General features: G+C 36.4%; 1 protein-coding gene across 1 annotated transcript in view; it reads left to right on the plus strand.

Moving 5' to 3' along the window:
- The first annotated feature begins 12,059 nt into the window (after positions 1 to 12,059).
- Positions 12,060 to 23,215, plus strand: part of RIMKLA (ribosomal modification protein rimK like family member A) — a 168,335-nt gene continuing 157,179 nt past the window's right edge. The window contains exon 1 of the mRNA XM_053690988.1: positions 12,060 to 12,234. Within this exon, the coding sequence (XP_053546963.1) occupies positions 12,060 to 12,234 (175 nt within the window). The remainder of the gene's footprint in view (positions 12,235 to 23,215) is intronic.

Below are 23,215 nucleotides of genomic sequence, written 5' to 3' on the forward strand. Positions count from 1 at the left end.
AATTACAAGTAATAAAATAATCCAATATTTTAAATTAATATTGATATAGATTTGTATTTGTATAAGTTTCAATATATGTTTCAATATGTATTATAAACTTTTAGTAACTTTTAGTTACATCCTAAGCTTTATAATCTTTATTGTATCAATTGTCTCTAATAGTTTCTAAGCAAACATTAACTTTTTTCGGTATTGCAACAAATTTATTTTGTTATGCTAGTATCCAGCAAATATAACAATTGTTACTTTTACAGACAAAACTAACATGTAATAAGAATTTATATAAATATGTATTCAAATTACAATATTTACACATAACCAAACACATGACCGTTATTCATTTTAAAAAATTTTTATTTTGAAATACTAATGCGACATAGGGATCTTTCCAGAAAAATAAAGTGCACGCCCTTTTTTCTCAACCTTCATGCACAAATTCTTTAAATTAGCTTGTAACGTTAATTTAAGTTTAGTTAAATTGTGGATACCATTTTGCGCACTTTAACTACTCATTTTTAAGATGGCATCATTGCAAGCAGAAGCAAGCGGGTAACAGCAAATTCAATTTAATTTATTATAATAAGACAAAAAAGGTGACGTTTCGGGACCTTAATCCCTTAATCATACCATATCTCTTACAAACAAACAAGTGGTTTATATACAGGTGTACCACAAGGTGGTGCTAGAGAGCCATTAACCCATTAGTGGTTGGAATTACTATTTCACTATCAGTATATCAAAATTCAATTATAAATTCCTCTTGAAAATTCAAAAAAATTAAAAAGTTAAAAAATCAGGGCCTAGTTACATTACTTCTAAAAATAAAGGCTGTTTCCCCTGTCTGAACTGCTGATGTTGCAGTAATATGACTAAGGGGGCAGTGTTCTATCATCCCCATACGGGTAAAAAATATGATATTAAAAATTTCTTTACGTGCTTAAGTTCTTTTATAATTTACATGATCAAATGCCCATGTGGTTGGATTTATATTGGGGAATCGACAAGGGCTGCCAAAGATAGAATCATTGAGCACAAGAGTAATATTCGGACAGGCAATATTAAAGCCCCTGTAGCAGCCCATTATTTAAAGGCAGGCCACTCTATTAGTCAATTAAAATTTCAAATCATAGATAGTATTGTTAGTCCAAGGCGAGGAGGTAATAGGGAAAATCTCCTTAAACAAAGAGAGGCTTACTGGATTTATGAGCTTGAATGTCTTGAACCCAAAGGAATGAATAAAGATTGGGATCTTTCTGTATTTATATAACATTGGTGGTTTCAGATTATGTTAAACATTACAATAATTGTGGTAATTGTTAAAGTATTACATCTGCATACTATTTATTTTAGAATTTTCAAAATTATGTTAAACATAGTTGTGGTAATTGTTAAAGTACTACATCTGAATTTTCAAGAGGAATTTATAATTGAATTTTGATATACTGATAGTGAAATAGTAATTCCAACCACTAATGGGTTAAAGGCTCTCTAGCACCACCTTGTGGTACACCTGTATATAAACCACTTGTTTGTTTGTAAGAGATATGGTATGATTAAGGGATTAAGGTCCCGAAACGTCACCTTTTTTGTCTTATTATAATAAATTAAATTGAATTTGCTGTTACCCGCTTGCTTCTTTATATGGATTTGTTGGAGACCTGGGCAGTGGTCTCTGGGTAACATGCAAACTGGTCAGGGTGCTGAAATACTTCCTTTTACTATCATTGCAAGCAGGAAAGACAAAAAGTGGGAGAAGTGTGATGTTCACCCATCGTCAAAATTGTATTTTGGTGGAACAAGTGGTGGAACATTATGAAGAGATCATTGGCTACCAGGCAAGAACTGTTAACCCACAGAGTAAGCGGGCAATATGGACCCAAATTAGCACATCTGTGTCTTCAGAAGGTAGCTTTCCGAAGGATGTAAGGGCATGTCGGAAGAGGGTTAACGACATCAGAAAGAACATAAAAAAAAGGTATGCCAAGCAAAACAATCGGCTAAAGCAACAGGTGGAGGACCAGGATACAGGGCGGAATTGACTGATTTCGAACAAATTCTCTATGCCAGGATGGGGGATGCAGTTGTGGTCGGCCTGGATGTTCCTGGAGACACAATGGACTTTAGAGGTAAACTTTTTTTTAAATTATTTCTTTGTTTTGTTGGGGGGGGTGATCTTACATTTGTAGGTATATTGTGAATTGATAAATTTTTATTTATATTTACAGAACAACATGAGGATGTCTGTGTGGAAGAGGAGGTAAATGCACAGGAGGACCAACCTTTTGTTCATGAAACCACGTCTCAGGAACATCAACCTTCAACTTCACAAACAAATAGAGATTGAGAAGAAAGCGCATGTAAGCAATATAAAAAATAAATTATGTGTATATCATATCGTGAGTTTGTCAGAGGCTTTTCAAGTGCTGTAGAGATAGAAAGATGGATAACACAGGAGGGAAGAGAGATAGATAGAAGGGGATAGAGATAGAAGGTGAGAGAGATAGAGATCTGAAAAGAGAGGTGTGGGTGATGGAGAGAAAAATAAAATGGTAGATAGAGAGAGAAAAGAGACTTAGCAGTGTTTGGAGATTGAGATCGCAAAACATAGGGTTAGAGGGGTGGGTGATGTATAGAGCTATGGGTGTGACTACTGTAATACCAGAAATTGCCCTTTTGAAGGTGCATAATGAAAAGCAATATTAAGCCCAAATAAATAACCAAACAAAATATATATTCTTATGAACCTTGTAACGGAATTTAATTTGTAATCAAGCAAACAATGTTTGTATGGGTATTGAAATTCTTCGATGTTTGTATGGGTATTGAAAATTTTTTATTTTGATATACATATTTTTATTTTGCGAGATTAAGGTTAATACCTATTGTTCAAAACAAATTTGTTGTTCAATGATTGGAAATCTTTTCAAAGAACTGTGAAGTTATGTAAATTCTGAGTATCAACAATAATGTATTGATACAAACCAATTAAATTTCGTTTGTCAATCAACCAAAAATTAATTCAAACTAGTTTGACCTCAACGATAATTTACATTTTTCCAGGGCGATAGGATTTTAACGTAAAAAAAACACAAATTTAAATGATCAATTTGTTAAAAGTTTTATTGATTTTATGTTTTTGGATTCTATCATTCCTAACAAATTACATGGTGCTTGATGCATAAATACCCTAAATTTGTTATCAATTAAAAATATTTTTGAATGAACGCATGTGTACATAGAAATCTCAAAAATTGAAAATATAGTTTCTTAACCCTTTTATTTCTCAACAGGTGTTAGAGCATTGCTTCAAACTATGCAAGATAGTTCAATTGGATTATATGATGGTATGTATGTAAATTGTAAATTTTAAAGGTTAGATATGGTTGTTTTTATTTAATTTAATTTTTTTTTACATTTTATTTTTGTTTTTGAAGAAGAACAGGTCGAATTGACACTGCAACCACTAGTCGAGGACACCATCAATGAAGAAGATGATGATGATGAGACACAAATACATGGTCACACACAGGAGGGACCAACACCACCTGATTTAAATACACCTGCTGCGAGTCCAATGGTCAACGAATCTGACATTGAGGAAACAGCCGAAGAAGTCAGACAACCTCCAATTACAGAGCGAACCAATGACATACAGGCACTGACAGATATGGCATCCTCATTTAGACATGAACAAAGTGCTTTTTTTAAGGAACTCATTGAATTACAGAAACAAAGGAACAATATTCTGAAACGTGATTCAGAAATAAAAAGTGAATATTATAAAAAAAAATTAGAAATTATGAATCGTAGATCTCAGAATTGATACACAGAATCCCAAAAATTTAAGTGTATATATTTTCTGTTTTTTATATTTTGTTGTGCTTTACATTTATTTTCGCTTTGTTTGTTTGAAAGTTTGTATTATTGATAATTATATATAGTTTGGTTTGGCTATATTTTCATTAAAGATATTTATCCCTTAATAAAAGAAAAGATTTTTGATAAATAAGCAAAAGTTTTATTTTTTCAAATGCGTGGAGTTAACTTCAATATCAAAGACTTATGTACATTTCTTATAAAAGAATTCAAACTCAGGGTGATGACATGTATTCTGAAAAAAAAAAAAAAATATTATTAATTCAAATACAGAAAATTTAATAAAATAATACACAATGCTAAATAGTTTGCAATAATACTTACATGAAAAATATCTTTCAATAATTTCCAATCGATTTTGTACACCTGCCCTTGTAGTGTGTCTGCCTATAATGTCTTGAGGGATATAAGTGTCATCTGTGGGATCATTGGGACACTCCTCCTCTAAATTGCCTTGGGAAATTGCAATGTTGTGCAACATGCATGCAACTAGAATTATATCATTACATTTTTCTGGCGAATATTGAAGTGCTCCTCCAGACCTATCCAAAACTCTGAAACGCATTTTTAAAACCCCAAAAGTTCTTTCTATAGCACTTCTTGTGCTACGGTGGGATTCATTAAATTTAATTTCTCCTCGGGTATGTGGCATTGGGACAGGTGTCAACAGCCAAGTTCGGCACGGATAACCACTATCACCTATTTTTTAAAATGAAAAATTGATTAGAGATTATAAATAATTTAAACATTACAATTAATCATAATTCATATATATATTTATGACATGTGATATGTAGAAAGTGCAAATCCCCCCCCCCCAAAAAAAATACAGAGAACTGATTTCATTATAATTAGATTATATGAAAATAAGTTCATATTTACCTAAAAGCCAACCGTGTGGCATGTTGCCCTGTTCAAAAGCAGAAAATAGTGCAGATTGTTTTAGGATGTGGAAATCATGACATGATCCAGGAAACCCAGATCGAACAGCCCAAATTCTAAGGTTTGCATCACACACAGCCTGTATGTTTAGGGAATGAAAGCTTTTCCTGTTCCTATATTGCTCCTCCCTTAGGGATGGTGGTCTAAGAGCAATATGGGTGCAATCTATAGCACCAAGAACATTGGGCATACCGGCTACTTGGTAAAAGGTGGACTTCACTGTATGCCATTCATGCACATTCCTAGGAACATAAATAAATTTTGAAAGATGTTTTAGAATTGCTTTTAAAACAATTGTTAAATGGCGGCAAAATGAAGGCTGACTCATGCCCACAGCATCACTGGATACAGCCTGAAAAGATCCGGTTGCCAAAAAATGTAAAACTGCGAGTAATTTCAAAAGTCCAGGTATTGCCCTTGTTCTTCTGGTTCAGGGATCAATGTCATTTTAAATCAGAGAATATAGATTCAGTATGCTTTCTCGGTTTATCCTGAATTTGCGCTTAATTTCACGATCGGATAATGCCTCAAGTCCACAACGAGGCAAAAACAATCGAGGAACTCTTTGCCGTCTCCGGAACATATTTCCATCATTTTCACGATTTTCCTGGGACTGAGCAAGAGAAATAGCGGCCAAAATAAAAAAAAACTCCATCTTCTATGAATAAAATATGGGAGTAAATTCAAAGTTCTCCTACTTGGTTATGGAGTATTTTTTTGACGGTCGGATTTATAGGAGAATTATAGGTTCTCCTTTGGCGCAAAATAATGATAAATATGATTTTCGGCGATTCGTTGGGAGTATTTCTAAAAATACGACTGAAATCCATTGTTTTTTTGGCTGTATTTGGCGCACCTGTGCGCCTTGGCGAGAGCGAAAAACTGGTCGCATTTTTAGGTCGTATTACAGCTTATTTTGGGCGTAAAATGTGTTGATAAATAGGAGAATAAATCCGACAGAGTAATTATAGGCGCAAAAGTAGGAGAATTATGATGATAAATAGAGCCCAAAGTATTTCTGAACGTGCCGTTAATGTTAACAATACAAGCTAATGTAGCTCTCTGGTAAAACAAAGCCTGCAAGCCTTTTATATAAGTGGCTGCAATCGCAGTCAGAGAGAGTAAATTGCCGATAAACCTGAACTATCATAAAACCAAAACCTATGATATCAAAGAGTGGTAAAACATCAAATACAAAGCGATACAATGAATTTCCTTTTTTCCATCTAGGATAACACAATTTATGATAATCCTCCTTGAAAGGAGCCCACAAGCATCTACTTCTTCACCTTGTCTACTAGAGCCCCTATTGGTAATTCTAATGCTTCCCTATTACCACTTGTACCAATAGTGTCCCATTCACTTCCATTTTCATTTTTTTGTTCTCTTGGTATCTTTTGTTGAAAAGTAGGGATTTAAGATCAGGGCTAGCGTGCACGTGTCTGGAGCACTATATGACAGTTTCGCAAAAATTGTATCCATTTGCAAAAGCACTAGATTGCAGCACTATTTCCTAAATTCCTACCATGTATACCATGGGAACTAAGCAAATTTGATAATAGAAGTAAATTGGATACTTTTTTTAATATTATATGTTCTGCCTGAATCACAAAGTAAAAATGTTGGGTTTCATATCCCTTTAAAGGTATCTATAAAATGTGCACTTCTGCACAAAAGACACAGCTAAGATTCTATTCTAATCCACTCATTCAGCCTATAAATTGTCCTCTTTTAGTTCCCTACTTACTGTCTTTATCCACTGCAATCTATCATGAGCATCTCTGCCAGACTCATCTTACTTATGCGCCACTCCCCATCTGATGCGTTTGTCATTCTCTCCCCTGGCTTCACTTATCCTAAAGAATAACATTTAAAGGGACATTAAACATAAAATGATAAATTGGATAGATAAAGAACTCTGCAATATACCGGTACTTTATTTATTTTGTCCCCTTTTTCCGTAATTCCATTCAGAAATTGGGAGCTTTTCAGTTACTGTTAGAAATGGAAGTGCAGAACACTGTTACATTCCACACAGCCATTGGCTGCACACTGTAGTGACCTATTAGTAACTGTCCCTAATTGGCCACAGCACAGAAGGTATCCTAAGTTACAACATGGCAACTCAAGTTGTTTTATGAACAGTAAAACTTTTACACTTATTTTGTCAATATTTAAACAGCTAATAAAACTTTAAAAAATACATCTACGTTATTCTCAGACTAATCTTTTCTTTGAATGCATCATTCTAGCTAGCATTTATTTAGTATTTAATGTTCCAAGTGTTGACCTTAGTATACAAGACCCTCAGCAACACCTTATATCTCTGCCCTTGTCTGCAACTATTCTGCCAAACACCCTCTGCACTGTGCCTAAAAACCTAGTCCTTTCCTCTCCTCTTGATACTGCTTCACTATTCTGTCTACAGAAATGTTTTTACTCTTTTTTCTATTATGTACTTCATGCCTATATCTCCTTATTTCTAGTGTAATGGGGCTGGCATTACCTACTACTTATCTATATTATGGTAAACTTGCATATATTTATATACAGCTACATAATAAGGACTTGTTCATAACTGTAAGATGATAATTCCAAGTGGAAATAAGAATTATTCATAGACTAAGCTACTTCATTGTTGCTTGTGGTGTGAAGATTAGTCTCTTACGTAGATTCTAAAATCTTTAGTCTGGTCCCTAAACTGTGAGTATTTTACAAATGTCTATACATAAATTCCATCTTTCTTGTATGGTTAGCTCCTTAATGTTCTGGCTGTCCCCAAAGTTTCATTTTAAATTGTCAACCCATGAATAAGAGGAACATAGAAATTAGAGGTTACCTTCCCCGTTCTGTGATCACCCTAAAAATGTCACATACTTACAAAGCTATGTGCCAAAGAGTTTTGATTGGGGGGGACTCTAATGGAGCCCTGCTACCTAACACTTTATATAAAGGAACAAGGGTCCCCTCATTTGAAAGAAGAGAATCGCCTCTTTCCAATATGTGTGATAAATGGTGATTGTGTACTTTACTAGATAACAATGAGATTTTCTATATAGGGGAAAGGGGTTTAGTATGAAGCCCCTATCTCTCCCTCTGATGTACATAGAGTGGAATGCGAACCACCATTTGTAAGAGGGGTATCATCCCTTTTAAATGAGGGTGGGAGAGGGGCTTATTCAGATCCTCTTTCTCTCATACATAAAATACAGATGGCTATTATAATCCTTTATTAAGAAGTAACCCCCTTTATAATGATCTCATGCCTTTATGAGTGGTAGGTGACAACCATAAAAGGGGCAATCAGCTTGTGCATTTAGTGTATGGGGCAATAAGGGCTCAAAAGGAGAAAGGAGCCTATGTTCCTAAAATACATGCATGACATACCTGTACAAAACAGTCCTTACTATAAAAGAAGGAAATACCCAATTTCAAATGAGGGGTTAAATACTGTTAACAATTGTTGCATTGACAGATTAACAGCACAAATCAACCTATATAAACAAAATGTATATGGAGCAAAATTATGAGCTGAGGTAGCCTCTTCCTCACCGCACAAAATACATACACTGACATGAGCATAAGAACTAGTTCTATTTTGAGGGTTCTAAAGACTTAGTGTGGGGGGGGGGGGAGGGGTCACAGAATCCTTCCTCAAAAAGCCCTCACTCTTGATCCAACCATGTATATTTTCTATAACTGAGCAGTCATTTTACCCCATGGCTGACATTAGCATAGAAATCAGCCATTGGCCCCAAGTTATCAAGGTCTGTCGGACCTGATCCGACAGTGCAGATCAGGTCCGACAGACCTCGCTGAATACGACGAGCAATACGCTCGCCGTATTCAGCATTGCACCAGCAGCTCACAAGAGCTGCTGGTGCAACGCCGCCCCCTCCTGCAGACTCGCAGCCAATGGGCCGCCAGCAGGGGGGTGTCAATCAACCCGATCGTACTCGATCGGGTTGATTTCCAGCGATGTCTGTCCGCCTGCTCAGAGCAGGCAGACAGTTTATGGAGCAGCGGTCTTTGTGACCGCTGCTTCATAACTGCTGTTTCTGGCGAGTCTGAAGACTCGCCAGAAACAGGGGCCATCAAGCTCCTTACGGAGGCCATTGTATCACTTCAGCTGCTGCAGCACACATACACAGTAGTGATTTGACCCCTTTGATTGTCACTCGTTTTTTTATGCTGCATGTTTGTAATGCATTAAGGCATATGAGGCCTTTTAAATTCAACTAAACACATGAACTTTAAGAAACTAGACATTTAATTGTCCAGTATTTTTGTGAAGATTTTACTGGTCAACCTGCTAAAATACTGGATTGTCCAGTTGAATACTGGGTACCTGTCAACCCTAGTTGCCATCAATGTATAATAAATAAGTTGCCTTTACTTTAGCTTTGACCATGTAACTTTTACTTCTGTAAAATCCCTTGTGAAAACCACTTTAGAGCTTTAGAAGTGTCTGAGGTACATGTTTTTCAGTGTGTTTAAAGGGACACTAAACCATTTTTTTTCCCTTAATGATTCAGATAGAGCATGTAATTTTAAGCAACTTTCTAATTTACTCCTATTTTCAATTTTTCTTCGTTCTCTTGCTATCTTTATGTAAAAAGCAGGAATGTGATGCATAGGAGCCGGACCATTTTTGTTTGAGAACCTGCTTTATGCTTGCTTATTGGTGGGTAAATGTCAGCCTCCAATAAGCAAGCTCTATCCATGGTTCTGAACCTAAAATGGGCTGGCTGCTAAGATTTACATTCATGATTTTCAAATAAAGATAGCAAGAGAATGAAGAAAATGTGATAATAGGAGTAAATTAGAAAGCTGCTTAAAATTGCACGCTCTATCTGAATCATAGGTTCAGTGTCCCTTTATCTTGATTTTCCTGTTATATAATTTAATAATGTTAGTGGCTTTACTAATTCCAACATCTACTCTTCTAATATATTGTAAAGGCTTAGAAAACAAGATGAAAATCAATTGTCCACAATATGATATTTTTACACAAAATTTTTGATAGATTAGAATGTGGTCAATTTAAAGGGTCATGATATGCAAATGTTGTATTACTTGAAAGTGATGCAGCATAGCTGTAAAAAGCTGACTAGAAAATATTACCTGAACATCTTTATGTAAACAGCCAATCTGGATGCAAGTCCTGAGACTAGCAAGGGAGTGTGCATCTGGCATGTGCAGATACAGTAATGTTATTTCCCTCCTCAGTTTTACTAACCTTACAGTGAAATCTCACAAGATTTCTGTTAAAGGGACAGTCAACACCATAGTTTTTGTTGTTTTAAAAGATAGATAATCCCTTAATTACCAATTCCCCAGTTTTGCATAACCAACACAGTTATAATTATACATGTTTTACCTCTGTAATTACCTTGTATCTAAGCCTCAGCAGACTGCCCCCTTATTTCAGTTCTTTTGACAGACTTGCAGTTTAGCCAATCAGAGCTGTCTCCATGGTAAATTCACGTGCATGAGCTCAATGTTATCTATATGAAACATGTGAACTAATGCCCTCTAGTGGTGAAAAACTATCAAAATGCATTTAGATTAGATTTAGAGGCGGTCTTCAAGGTCTAAGAAATTAGCATATGAACCTCCTAGGTTTAGCTTTCAACTAAGAATACCAAGAGAACAAAGAAAAATTGGTGATAAAAGTAAATTGGAAAGTTGTTTAAAATCACATGCCCTATTTAAAACATGAAAGTTTTTTTTGGACTTAAATGCCCCTTTAAATCTCATTAGATCGCAGTAAAGCAGGGGTTTTCAAACCTGTTCTCATGCCTCCCTAACATGCTAGATTTTCAGAATTACCTTGACTGAGAGCAGGTTAATAACTATGTTTAGTAATCAGCTGATTACTTCACCAGTGCTCCTTCTCAGATATCCTGAAAATCTGACCTGTTAGGGAGGCCAGAGGATTGGTTTGCAGTAAAGCAAAGTGTGACATTCGCTGTATTTTTTTGCAACATGCAGCTGACAGTCGCTGAAGAATAACTGCTGACAGAGCACTTACTATTGTGACCTGAAGAAATTTTGAGGTCAAATATCTTCCTTTTTTTATATATAGAGATGTTCACGAGAGATTTTCTTCTCAGCTTTTTACAATTATTCTGCATCACTGTATATGGGTATTATGTCCCTTTAAGAAAATACATTTTCTTAAAAAAATGCTGTAATGATTTTTTTTTTATTTATAAACGAGAATGTCCCTTTAATAAGTAAATATCTGACAATTGCTATTTTTTTTTAAAATAAAACTGTACAACTATTTTGAAATTAAATATTTAAATGTTTTGTCTTTTAAATATATGTATATATGGATTACTGCAATAAAAAGCATTTTTTTAATATAAACTATGTTATGTACTATTTAATAGTATGTGAAACATAAAATTGGCTGAACATGTATAAAGGGCCCCGTCTTTAAAGGGTTAAAATAACACGTGTACTACGCCCTGTATTGCAGTGTGTTAGAGCCTTATATATGTCCTTGGTGTAAAAAGTCGCATCTAGTGCCTGCTGTGCCGTGCAACTGCTTCCGGCACTGAAAGGGTCAAGCGGGATACATACAAAATTGATTGTTAGAGAGCATCCAGTGCGCTCTCACTCGCATCCGAGCTCCCCGATTGGTCAAGTTATCGTCTCAAGATTCACATCTCCGCAATATGATTGGCCGTTGCGTTTCTGGATGGTTATTGGCTAATTAATTTACTAATCATTGCAATAACCTTTTCCTTTATGCAGCGCTGCGTGAGGTGTGCTCGTGTCTAGTCAGACTACGGCAGATACAATACAGGAACAACTTGAAGGATGATCCAGCAGCTGCTGTTGTTTAACGTGGGACGGTGATCCGTGAAGTGCAAATAATCAGACTGAATAATAAAGACAACTACACAATAGCACTAGTCTGACTGGCATTTTACCCCGTGTGCTATACAGTACGCTGATTGTAGTGCAGAGTTCACAGTGGGAGATTATAGGTAGGGATTACAATTGCTTTGCATGGGGCCGTGGACTAAAGATTATTGCATATTTTTGCTGCGCTTCTCTTTGCATCTCACACACTGCTGGATAGCGGTTTAATGCAGCTGCTTTTTCTCATTGCAGTGCATGTGGTTACTGGTTAGGTGCCTTGGAGCAGGCCTTGTGGCTGCAGTGGGCTGACCTTGGCTCCTATTTATTGTGCGTGAACTTCTCATCTGTGCACTTGAGGTCATTGTATGGCATTTACAATGTGCTCCCAGCTGTGGTATCTGACGAACAAGCACATCCTGGAGGATTATCCACAGATGCGCATCTGGGAGACTCTGAAGCAGCGCTGTAAAGAGCAGGAGGTGGAATTCACTCTAGTTTTAATGGACGAACTAGCCATAACAGTCATTGATAGCCAGTTAGGTAAGAAAACAAATTGTTTGCATTTATTTGCTGTAAGATTTTACCCTCTAATGTTATAATTTGACAAACGCATGTTCTATTGGGACGACCCACTGTGAAAAGCAAAGTCTTAGAAAAAATATAAGTACCAGGTTGATCAACATGAAAGCAACAGAGATTTTTATTTAATTACATTTTAATAAAATAATATTATTATGTGGTAGGTTGTTTTTAAAAAAAAAAAAAAAATGCTGAAAAACACAAAACCTTTGTTCACTTGATTTATTTTGCATGTTGATTAAAAGGACACTGAACCCAAAAATGTTCTTTTGTGATTTAGATAGAGCATGAAATTTTAAGCAACTTTCTAATTTACTCCTATTATCAAATTGTCTTTATTCTCTTGGTATCTTTATTTGAAATGTAAGAATGTAAGTTTAGATGCCGGCCCATTTGTGGTGAACAACCTGGGTTGTCCTTGCTGATTGGTGGATAAATTCATCCACCAATAAAAAAGTGCTGTCCAGAGTCCTGAACCAAGAAAAAAAAGCTTAGATGCCTTCTTTTTCAAATAAAGATAGCAAGAGAATGAAGACATATTGATAATAGGAGTAAATTAGGAAGCTGCTTAAAATTACATGTTCTATCTGAATCACAAAAGAAAAATGTTGGGTTCAGTGTCCCTTTAATTATAAAATGATGTAATCAAGCATCACAATCTATTATAGATCCAGTTTACCTGTTTTCAGAATATTTGAATGTGGCTGCAGATTGCCAAATGTAGCAGTTTAATTAGTCATTGTAGTGATACATGGTATAGTTATATTATTTTTCATGATTTAAACTTGAACAAATTATCAACCTGTCACACACTTAGTGAAAGACAGACAATAAATAGAACAACGCTCCTTTGTCTGTCATATACACTTCCTTTTATACTTGTTAGCTAGAAGTTATTCTTAGAAACTGCAGAATTGTTTAAACATTTTGGAGGCAAAATAAATGGGATATGTGGTGATTGTGATATACAATAATGCCAAACTAGAATTCTATATTTAAAATGATATATATTATTTCTACAATGGAACATGTAGTGTCAGCAAATTCTATCATGCTGGCTTTTTTGACTATGATTGAAGAATAAGAGGCCCAGGAACTTAACACATCCCTCCTCTAGAATACATGGGAACTATGGGGGAGGGGTGCCTTGTAGGGCGAAATGACAAAAGGGGAATGGGTTATGATGAGAAGGTTATAAGAGATGGATAAAGGGTGAAGTTAAATAGGAATGGGTGGGAAACAGAAAGAGGAGTCAGCTGATGAAAAGAATGTAGGAGAGTAGGAAAGAGATATATTACAGGGGATGAATTAGATGTCAGTAAACACTATAACTGTGCAGTGCCAGAGGAAATCAATATTAGGTAACTCCTAGTGAGTTATTTCTTTGGTGCAATGGTACCGGATTAAAAAAAAAAACACAAAGTGGCTACCCACCCATATTCTAGAGATGCTATAGACTTCAAATAATATGGAGAGATTTACATCTCAAACTAAAAAGATGCAGCATCTTCTCTTCCTGTAAATCTTCAGTTAGGTAGAATTCATGTTGATTTTTACACTTTTTTGCTCATGCAGGATATCTTTTAAAGAAGGGATGCAAATGATGGTTTTAAACTTAAAGTGAAGGTCAATTTTGACGAATTAGTGCCCGGTTTTTAATAATCCTATTAAAAACAAGGGCACTTTATTGAATCAAAATTGCCTTTTCAAGCGTTTTCTTCAAAAACGTACCTTTTAATCCTGAAAGTTGCTCCATCGATTCCCTGGGCCGTCGGAAGCCTCTTCTTACGTCAGAAATGACGAATCCAGCTTCCTCCAATCACAGCGTTCCCTCCGGGGGGGATCATGGCCTGACGGAACGCCGTGATTGGATGAAGCCTTATTCGTCATTTTGGACCCGCGAAGAGGGCTTGTGATGGGCGGAGGAAGCGCTGCAGCGGCTCTCAGGATTAAAAGGTAAATTTTTGAAGAAAACGCTTGAAATGTCAATTTTGATGAATTAATGTGTCCTTGTTTCTAAAAAGGATTATTAAAAACTGGGCACTAATTTGTCAAAATTGAACTTCACTTTAAAGGGTCACTAAACCCAATTTTTTTTCTTTCATGATTCAGGTAGAGCATGCAATTTTAAGCTACTTTCAAATTTACTCCTATTTTCAACTTTTCTCTGTTCTCTTGGTATCTTTATTTGAAAAAGCAGGATAGAAAGCTTTGGAGCCGGCCCATTTTAGGTTTAACATCTGAGTTGTGCTTGCTTATTGGATAGCTAAATGTAGCCACCAATCAGCAATCTCTATCCAAGGTGCTGAACCAAAAATAGGCAGGCTCCAAAGCTTTCATTCCTGCCTTTTCATATAAAGATACCAAGACAAATTGATAATATGAGTAAATTAGAAAGTTGCTTAAAATTGCATGCTCTATCCGAATCATGAAATAAAAAAATTGGGTTTAGTAAATAACATTCGGCCAGATTACGAGTTTTTCGTTATGAGCTGTGCGGTGCTACCCTGCAGTTTTTTCTCACCGCTCACTTACCTGCAGCGCTGGTATTACAGGTTTTTACAAACCCGGCGTTAAAAGGCAAGAAGTGAGCGTAGAGCAAAATTGTGCTCCATACCGCACTCCAATACCAGCGCTGCTTAAGTCAGCGGTGAGCTGGTCGTACGTGCTCGTGCACTATTTCCCCATAGACATCGATGGGGAGAGCCGGCTGAGAAAAAGTCTAACACCTGCAAAAATGCAGCGTAAAACTCAGTAACGCAGCCCCATTTATTGCTATTGGGAAACACATTTATGTTTACACCTAACACCCTAACATGAACCCCGAGTCTAAACACCCCTAATATTACACTTATTAACCCCTAATCTTCCGCCCCCGACATCGTGACACCTACATTATTCTTATTAACCCCTAATCTGCCGCTCCGGACACAGCCACCACCTACATTATATTTATTAACCCCTAATCTCCTGCCCCCAATGTCGCCGCAAACCTACTTACACTTATTAACCCCTAATCTGCCGCCCCCAACATCGCCGCCACTATATTATATTTATTAACCCCTAAATCTAAGTCTAACCCTAACACCCCGTAACTTAAATATAATTTAAATAAATCTACATAAAATTACTATCATTACCTAAATTATTCCTATTTAAAACTAAATACTTACCTATAAAATAAACCCTAAGCTAGCTACACTATAACTAATAGTTACATTGTATCTAGCTTAGGGTTTATTTTTATTTTACAGGCAAGTTTGTATTTATTTTAACTAGGTAGAATAGTTATTAAATAGTTATTAACTATTTAATAACTACCTAGCTAAAATAAATGCAAATTTACCTGTAAAATAAAACCTAACCTAAGTTACAACACCTAACCTTACACTATAATTAAATACATTACCTACATTAAATACAATTAAATTAAATTAGCTAAATCACAAAAAACAAACAAACACTAAATTACAGAAAATAAAAACAAATTACAGATCTTTAAACTAATTACACCTAATCTAATAGCCCTATCAAAATAAAAAAGCCCCCCCAAAATAAAAAATACCCCTAGCCTAAACTAAACTACCAATAGCCCTTAAAAGGGCCTTTTGCGGGGCATTGCCCCAAAGAAATCAACTCTTTTTCCAGTAAAAAAAATAGAAACACCCCCCAACAGTAAAACCCACCACCCACACAAACACCCCCGCAAATAAAAGCCTAACTAAAAAAACCTAAGCACCCCATTGTCCTGAAAAGGGCATTTGGATGGGCATTGCCCTTAATAGGGCATTTAGCTCTATTGCTGCCCAAAGTCCTAACCTAAAAAATAAACCCATCCAATACACCCTTAAAAAATCCTAACACTAACCCCCGAAGAGTCACTTAACGGGAGAAGTCTTCATCCAAGCGGCAAGATGTCCTCAAGGAAGCCGGCAGAAGTGGTCCTCCAGACGGGCAGAAGTCTTCATCCAGACGGCATCTTCTATCTTCATCCTTCCGACGCGGAGCGGCTTCATCTTCAAGAAATTCGGCGCGGAGCATCCTCATCAAAAGATATCTTCTTTGGAATGAATATCTCTTTAAGTGACGTCATCCAAGATGGCATCCCTTAGATTCTGATTGACTGATAGAATTCTATTAGCCAATCGGAATTAAGGTACAAAAAATCCTATTGGCTGATGCAATCAGCCAATAGGATTGAACTTCAATCCTATTGGCTGATCCAATCAGCCAATAGGATTGAGCTCGCATTCTATTGGCTGATTGGAACAGCCAATAGAATGCCAGTTCAATCCTATTGGCTGATTGCATCAGCCAATAGGATTTTTTCTACCTTAATTCCGATTGGCTGATAGAATTCTATCAGCTAATCGGAATCTAAGGGACGCCATCTTGGATGAAGTCACTTAAAGAGATATTCATTCTGCAAGAAGACGCCGTTGGAAGAGGTTGCTCCGCGCCGGATGTCTTGAAGATGGAGCCTCTCCGCACCGGATGGATGAAGATAGAAGATGCCGTCTGGATGACGACTTCTGCCTGTCTGGAGGACCACTTCTGCCCGTCTGGAGGACCACTTCTGCCGGCTTCGTTGAGGACATCTTGCCGCTTGGATGAAGACTTCTTCTGGTAAGTAAATCTTCTGGGGTTAGTGTTAGGATTTTTTAAGGGTGTATTGGGTGGGTTTATTTTTTAGGTTAGGGCTTTGGGCTGCAATAGAGCTAAATGCCCTTTTAAGGGCAATGCCTATCCAAATGCCCTTCACAGGGCAATGGGGAGCTTAGGTTTTTTAAGTTAGGATTTTTTTTGGGGGGTTGGTTGTGTGGGTGGTGGGTTTTACTGTTGGGGGGGATGTTTGTATTTTTTTTTTTTTTTACAGGAAAAAGAGCTGATTTCTTTGGGGCAATGCCCCACAAAAGGCCCTTTTAAGGGCTATTGGTATTTTAGTTTAGGCTAGGTTTTTTTTTTTATTTTGGGGGGGCTTTTTATTTTGATAGGGCTATTAGATTAGGTGTAATTAGTTTAAAGATCTGTAATTTGATTTTTATTTTCTGCAATTTAGTGGTTTTTTGTGTGATTTAGCTAATTTTATTTAATTGTATTTAATGTAGGGAATTTATTTAATTATAGTGTAAAGTTAGGTGTTATTGTAACTTAGGTTAGGTTTTATTTTACAGGTACATTTCTATTTATTTTAGCTAGGTAGTTAGTAAATACTGTAGTTAATAACTATTTAGTAACTATTCTACCTAGTTAAAATAAATACAAACTTAGCTGTGAAATAAAAATAAACCCTAAGCTAGATACAATGTAACTATTAGTTATATTGTAGCTATCTTAGGGTTTATTTTATAGGGAAGTATTTAGTTTTAAATAGGATTTATTTAGTTAATGATAGTAATTTTATTTAGATTTATTTAAATTATATTTAAATTAGGGGGTGTTAGGGTTAGGGTTAGACTTAGGTTTAAAGGGATAATAAATTTAGAATAGTGGCGGCGACGTTGGGGGCATCAGATTAGGGGTTAATAAATATAATGTAGGTGGTGGCGATGTCTGGAGCGGCAGATTAGGGGTTAATAAGTATAATGTAGGTGGCAGCAATGTTAGGGGCGGCAGATTAGGGGTTAATAATATTTAACTAGTGTTTGCGATGCGGGAGTGCGGCGGTTTAGGGGTTTATATGTTTATTATTGTGGCGGCGATGTCTGGAGTGGCAGATTAGGGGTTAAAATTTTTATTTTAGTGTTTGCGATGCGGGAGGGCCTCGGTTTAGGGGTTAATAGGTAGTTTATGGGTGTTAGTGTACTTTTTAGCACTTTAGTTATGAGTTTTATGCTACTACTGACTTTAGAATGCGTTACGAATCTTGTCGGTAGAGGCTGTACCGCTCATTTTTTGGCCTCCCAGGACAAACTCGTAATACCGGCGCTATGGAAGTTCCATAGAAAAAAGCCTTTACGAAATTTCCGTAAGTTGGTTTGAGGTAAGACCAACAAAGTGTGCGGTGCCCCTATACCTGCAAGACTCGTAATAGCAGCGGGTGTAAAAAGCAGCGTTAGGACCTGTTAACGCTGCTTTTTTACCTTAACGCACAATTCGTAATCTAGCCGATAGTTTTTTAGTAGCTTTAAAGGGACATAAAGCCCACTTTTTTTTTCGTTTATGATTCAGATAGAGCATGCAATTGACTTTATTATCGGATTTACTCTATGATCTAATTTGTTTTGTTCTCTTGGAATATTTTGTTGAAAAGGATACCTAGGTAGGCTCAGGAGCTGCTGATTGGTAGCTGCACATATATTCATCATGTTATGGTCTTACTTAATCAGCTAGCTCCCAGTAGTGCATAGCTGAGTCTTAAACCAAAGATACCAAGAGAATGAACCAAATTAGATAATAGAAGTACATTGGAAATTTTTTAACATTGTATGTTCTGTCTGAATCATGAGAGAAAAACATTGGGTTTCATATCTCTTTAAGTAACAGATTCAAAATTATTTGTGTGCTTGTTTATACACATTTTTCTTTAATGATTCAGATAGAGCATCAAATTTTAAACTACTATCTAATCTAATTCTATTATCAAATTTGCTTCATTCTCTTGGTATCTTTTGTTGAAGGAACACCAATTCACTACTGTAAGCTAGCTGAACACATTGGGTGAACCAAAGACAAGAGGCATATATGTGCAGCCACCAATCAGCAGCTAGCTTCCAGTAGTGCACTGTTGCTCCTGAGCCTACCTAGATATGCTTCTCAGCAAAGGATACCAAAAAAGAACAAAGCAAATTAGATAACAGAAGTAAACTGGAAAGTTGATTAAAATTGTATGCTCTATTTTAATCACAAAATAAAAAAATAGGGTTTCATGTTCATTTAAAGGGACAGTCTACAATATAATTGTTATTGTTTAAAAAGGTAGATAATCCCTTTATTACCCATTCCCCAATTTTGCATAACCAACACAGTTATAATAATATACTTTTTACCTCTGTGATTACCTTGTATCTAAGCCTTTGCAAACTGCCTCCTTATTTCAGTTCTTTTGACAGACATGCATTTTTAGCCAATCAGTGCTTGCTCTTAAGAGCTTCACGTGCCAGAGCTCAATGTTATCTATATGAAACACATGAACTAACGCCCTCTAGTGGTGAAAAACTGTCAAAATGCTTTCCGATTAGAGACAGTCTTCAAGGTCTAAGAAATTAGCACATGAACCTCCTAGATTTAGCTTTTAACTAAGAATACCAAGAGAACAAAGCAAAATTGGTAATTAAAGTAAATTGGAAAGTTGTTTAAAATTACATGCCCTATTTAAATCATGAAAGTTTTTTTGTGACTTTACTGTCCCTTTAATATACTTTTTACCTCTGTGATTACCTTGTATCTAAGCATCTTTTGACAGCCCCCTTGTCACGTGAGTTTGTATTTATTATCTATTGACTTGCAGTTAGTACTGTGTTGTGCTAAATCTTAAATAACCCCTCAGGAGTGAACACATTGTTATCTGTATGGCCCACATGAACTAGCAGTCTACTGTTGTGAAAAGCAAATACAAAAGCATGTGATTATGAGGCTGTTTATAGAGCCTTTGAAACAGGCAGACATTTAGAGGTTTAAACGTTATAAAGTATATGAATCTAACAATGTTGGTTGTGCAAAGCTGGGGAATGGATAGTAAAGGCATCATCTATCTTTTTAGACAATAACAATTTTAATGTAGACTGTCCCTTTAAGTTTTTCGCTAGGTTGAGTGATTTGTTTTCAGTTGCAAAACACATCATGGACAACAATGTCAAATATTTTTTCAGTGATAGTAATTTTGTATCTGTAGTGTTGGCAGCTTATAATGTTTTATGTATTTCATGTACAGTTTCACATATCTGTTCAATATTGATGCAGTCATCAGGGAATCGATTAGCTTTTTATTTGAGCTAAAGGGACTTTCTACAGTTATTCATGAGAACTTTTTAATATCCCCTGCAAAGGGTTAAACACATTAAAGTTGTGCACCAGGAGTAATCCTGTTGCTGTTCAGGATAAGGAGATCAGGGCAAGAACAGTGATTGGATTGACAGATGCTGCTCACTCCTGATTGGCTCACAGACTTAGTGCTTCTTAGAAGCAGAACATCAATCATGTGTTTAACCTCTTTTTAGGGGTTAAACACATTGAAAAACAACAATCCATTTATAATTAAAGTATTCTAATCAATCAGAGCATTTTATTTTTAACATTGGAATGTCCCTAAAGTCACTTTCCTTTGCTAATTGGTTTACAGTGCTGCTAATTAATTAAACCTCTGTTTCTCTCTTTTGGCTGATTATATTACTTTGAATATGATGTGACTCTATTTCCCTATCCATTTAAATTGACGATCGGTCCACAGCTACATAAAGAATCATACACAATAGTTTTGTTTATCCTTTAGCAAGTTTGGTTAAAGGGACACTAAACTCAATTATTTTTCTTTCATGATTTAGACAGAGCAGGCAGATTTAAAGGGACATTATACACTAGTTTTTTCTTTGCATAAATGTTTTTTAGATGATCTATTTAGCCCATAAAGTTTTTTTGTTCAAAAAAAAGTATAATTTTGCTTATTTTTTAAATAACATTGCTATGATTTTCAGACGCCTAACCAAGCCCCAAAGTTTTATGAGAATACCGTCAGCTACCTTCTCTAGCTTGCTCCTGTTTGTGTAAAGGGTCTTTTCATATGCAAAAGAAGGGGGAGGGGGAGTGTCTTATTTCCCACTTGCAGTGGGCTTTCCAGCTGCCTTTTCAACAGAGCTAAACCGAGAGCTTCTAAATAAGTTTTTAAACAGTTTTATACTGGATTTTTATATCAGTATCTGTGCATCTTATTCTTTATATTAGTTTCTATGCAGTTATATGAAAATGAGTGTATACTGTCCCTTTAAGCAACTTTCTAATTTTCTCCTATTATAAATTTTTCTTCAATCTCTTGCTGTCTTTATTTAAAAGCTTAGGAATCGGCCCATTTTTGGTTCAGCACCCCGGTTACGCTTGTTTATTGGTGGCTAAATGTAGCCACCAATAAGCAAGCGCTATCCAAGGTGCTGAACCTAAAATGGACCGGCTCCTAAGCTTTACATTCCTGCTTTTTAAATAAAGATAGCAAGAGAACAAAGAAAATTTGATAATAGGAGTAAATTAGAACGTTGCTTAAAATTGCATTCTCTATCTGAATCATGAAAGAAAAAATATTCTTATCTGTTATAGCTAATTAGGGAAAGGTATATAAAAGGGTCTTCAGTGTGCACTTTCATTGCTCTGAGAATTGGAAAATCCACAATTTCTGATATAAAAAGTGGGCAAAATAAATAATGCAAAGTTGTTTTACTATGTATAATTAAAATCTCAAGGTGATTACTGTCGCTTTAACCAGATGCCAATGGCTTAAATTCCCATTACTGTACAGTATTATTATTATTTATAAAGCACCAACAGATTACGTAGCACTAGACAAACATTGCTAGGGTGCGTTACATACACAGACAAGTACAATAAGGGTATGTTACATTTGTAAGGGTGCACAACAATCAGCGCAATAAATGGGTTATACAAAAGGAGAGGAATGCCCTGTCCTTCAGCACAATCAGTAGTAGTTCACTTACATACAAAGTGGCGTATAGGTAGGGTTGCCACCTCATGAAACTCAGAAGATTCCACACTGCCTTAAAACTTAATCTTTAACCCTTTAATGACAGGTTTAACTTGTCTACATCGAAACAACGTTCCGATGTAGACAAATTGAAATCCTGTGATCGACCTTCAGACCGCAATCCCATCCAGGAAGCGCCGTTGGCTTCAGGACAGCCAAACGTCTGGGACGTGGTATTCCGTCCTAACGGCGCTAAAGCCCGGCTAGGTTAGGGCGGAACAGAACGCTGCAACAGCGTTAAAAGGTTAATATGGTCATTTAAAAACACTACATAGCGGAAGTAGGACCCTCAAAGCTTCACACTTCTCCAAGCGCTTAATCATAGATGATTGCCACCTCAGCCACGTTTTCCTGGACGCTTATGAGTTACGCATCCTGCAGGGTAAGCAGGGCGAAACATGCATTTTGCTTCTGGACATCAAATGAATAGTGCTGATGAGCAGCACAATACATGTTCCTCCCTGCTTACCCTGGAGCATGTGTAACTCATAAGTGTCCATGAAAACATGGTCGATGTGGAAACCCTACGTACAGGTAGAGTGGCTCTCAAGCTTACAATCTAAAGGAGAGGGAATGGACACAGAAGGTAAGGGAGATGGGAAATAAGTCTGATATAAGGCTGGTTGAACAGAGAGTGAGTGATGACATAGGGCAGTGTTTCCCAACTGCGGTCCTCAAGTACCCCCAACAGTCCTGTTTTTTTTTATTATAGCTGAACTAGAGCACAGGTGAAATAATCAGCTGATGGATGGGAGCAGGTTGGTTACTGATTAGCTGATTACTTCACCTGTGCACTGGTTCAACTATAATGAAAACCAGGCCTGTTGGGGGTACTTGAGGACCGCAGTTGGGAAACACTGCCATAGGAAAACAATATTATAGGAAAGAAAATGAGATTTGGAAAAGTGTAGCAGAACATGGTAGAGTGTCAGTATAGGGCTGTGAAGTAGTTTCTCTATCCTGGATCATTAGTGACAGCTGCAACTAATAACTGTTGTGAGGTTATAAATGAAAGAAAACACCTTGGTGGTAAAGGAGGGCAAATCTGGGAGACTGCTGTTAAATCAAATGATTTGTTTTCAGACAAAGAAGGAGGCCTATCCATCACTTACTGAGTGTCAAGTAGGGGAAAATGAGTTATCACTTTTTTCTTGCAGCTCATTTAAACAGTGGGGATTAGTTGCCTTTCAAGAGGCCATATACTTTTTACAAACTGATCATTTTTTATTTTTATAGCATTCATTTTTTTAAGTG

Source organism: Bombina bombina, chromosome 8 (assembly GCF_027579735.1).
Source record: "Bombina bombina isolate aBomBom1 chromosome 8, aBomBom1.pri, whole genome shotgun sequence".
NCBI classification, from domain to species: domain Eukaryota; kingdom Metazoa; phylum Chordata; class Amphibia; order Anura; family Bombinatoridae; genus Bombina; species Bombina bombina.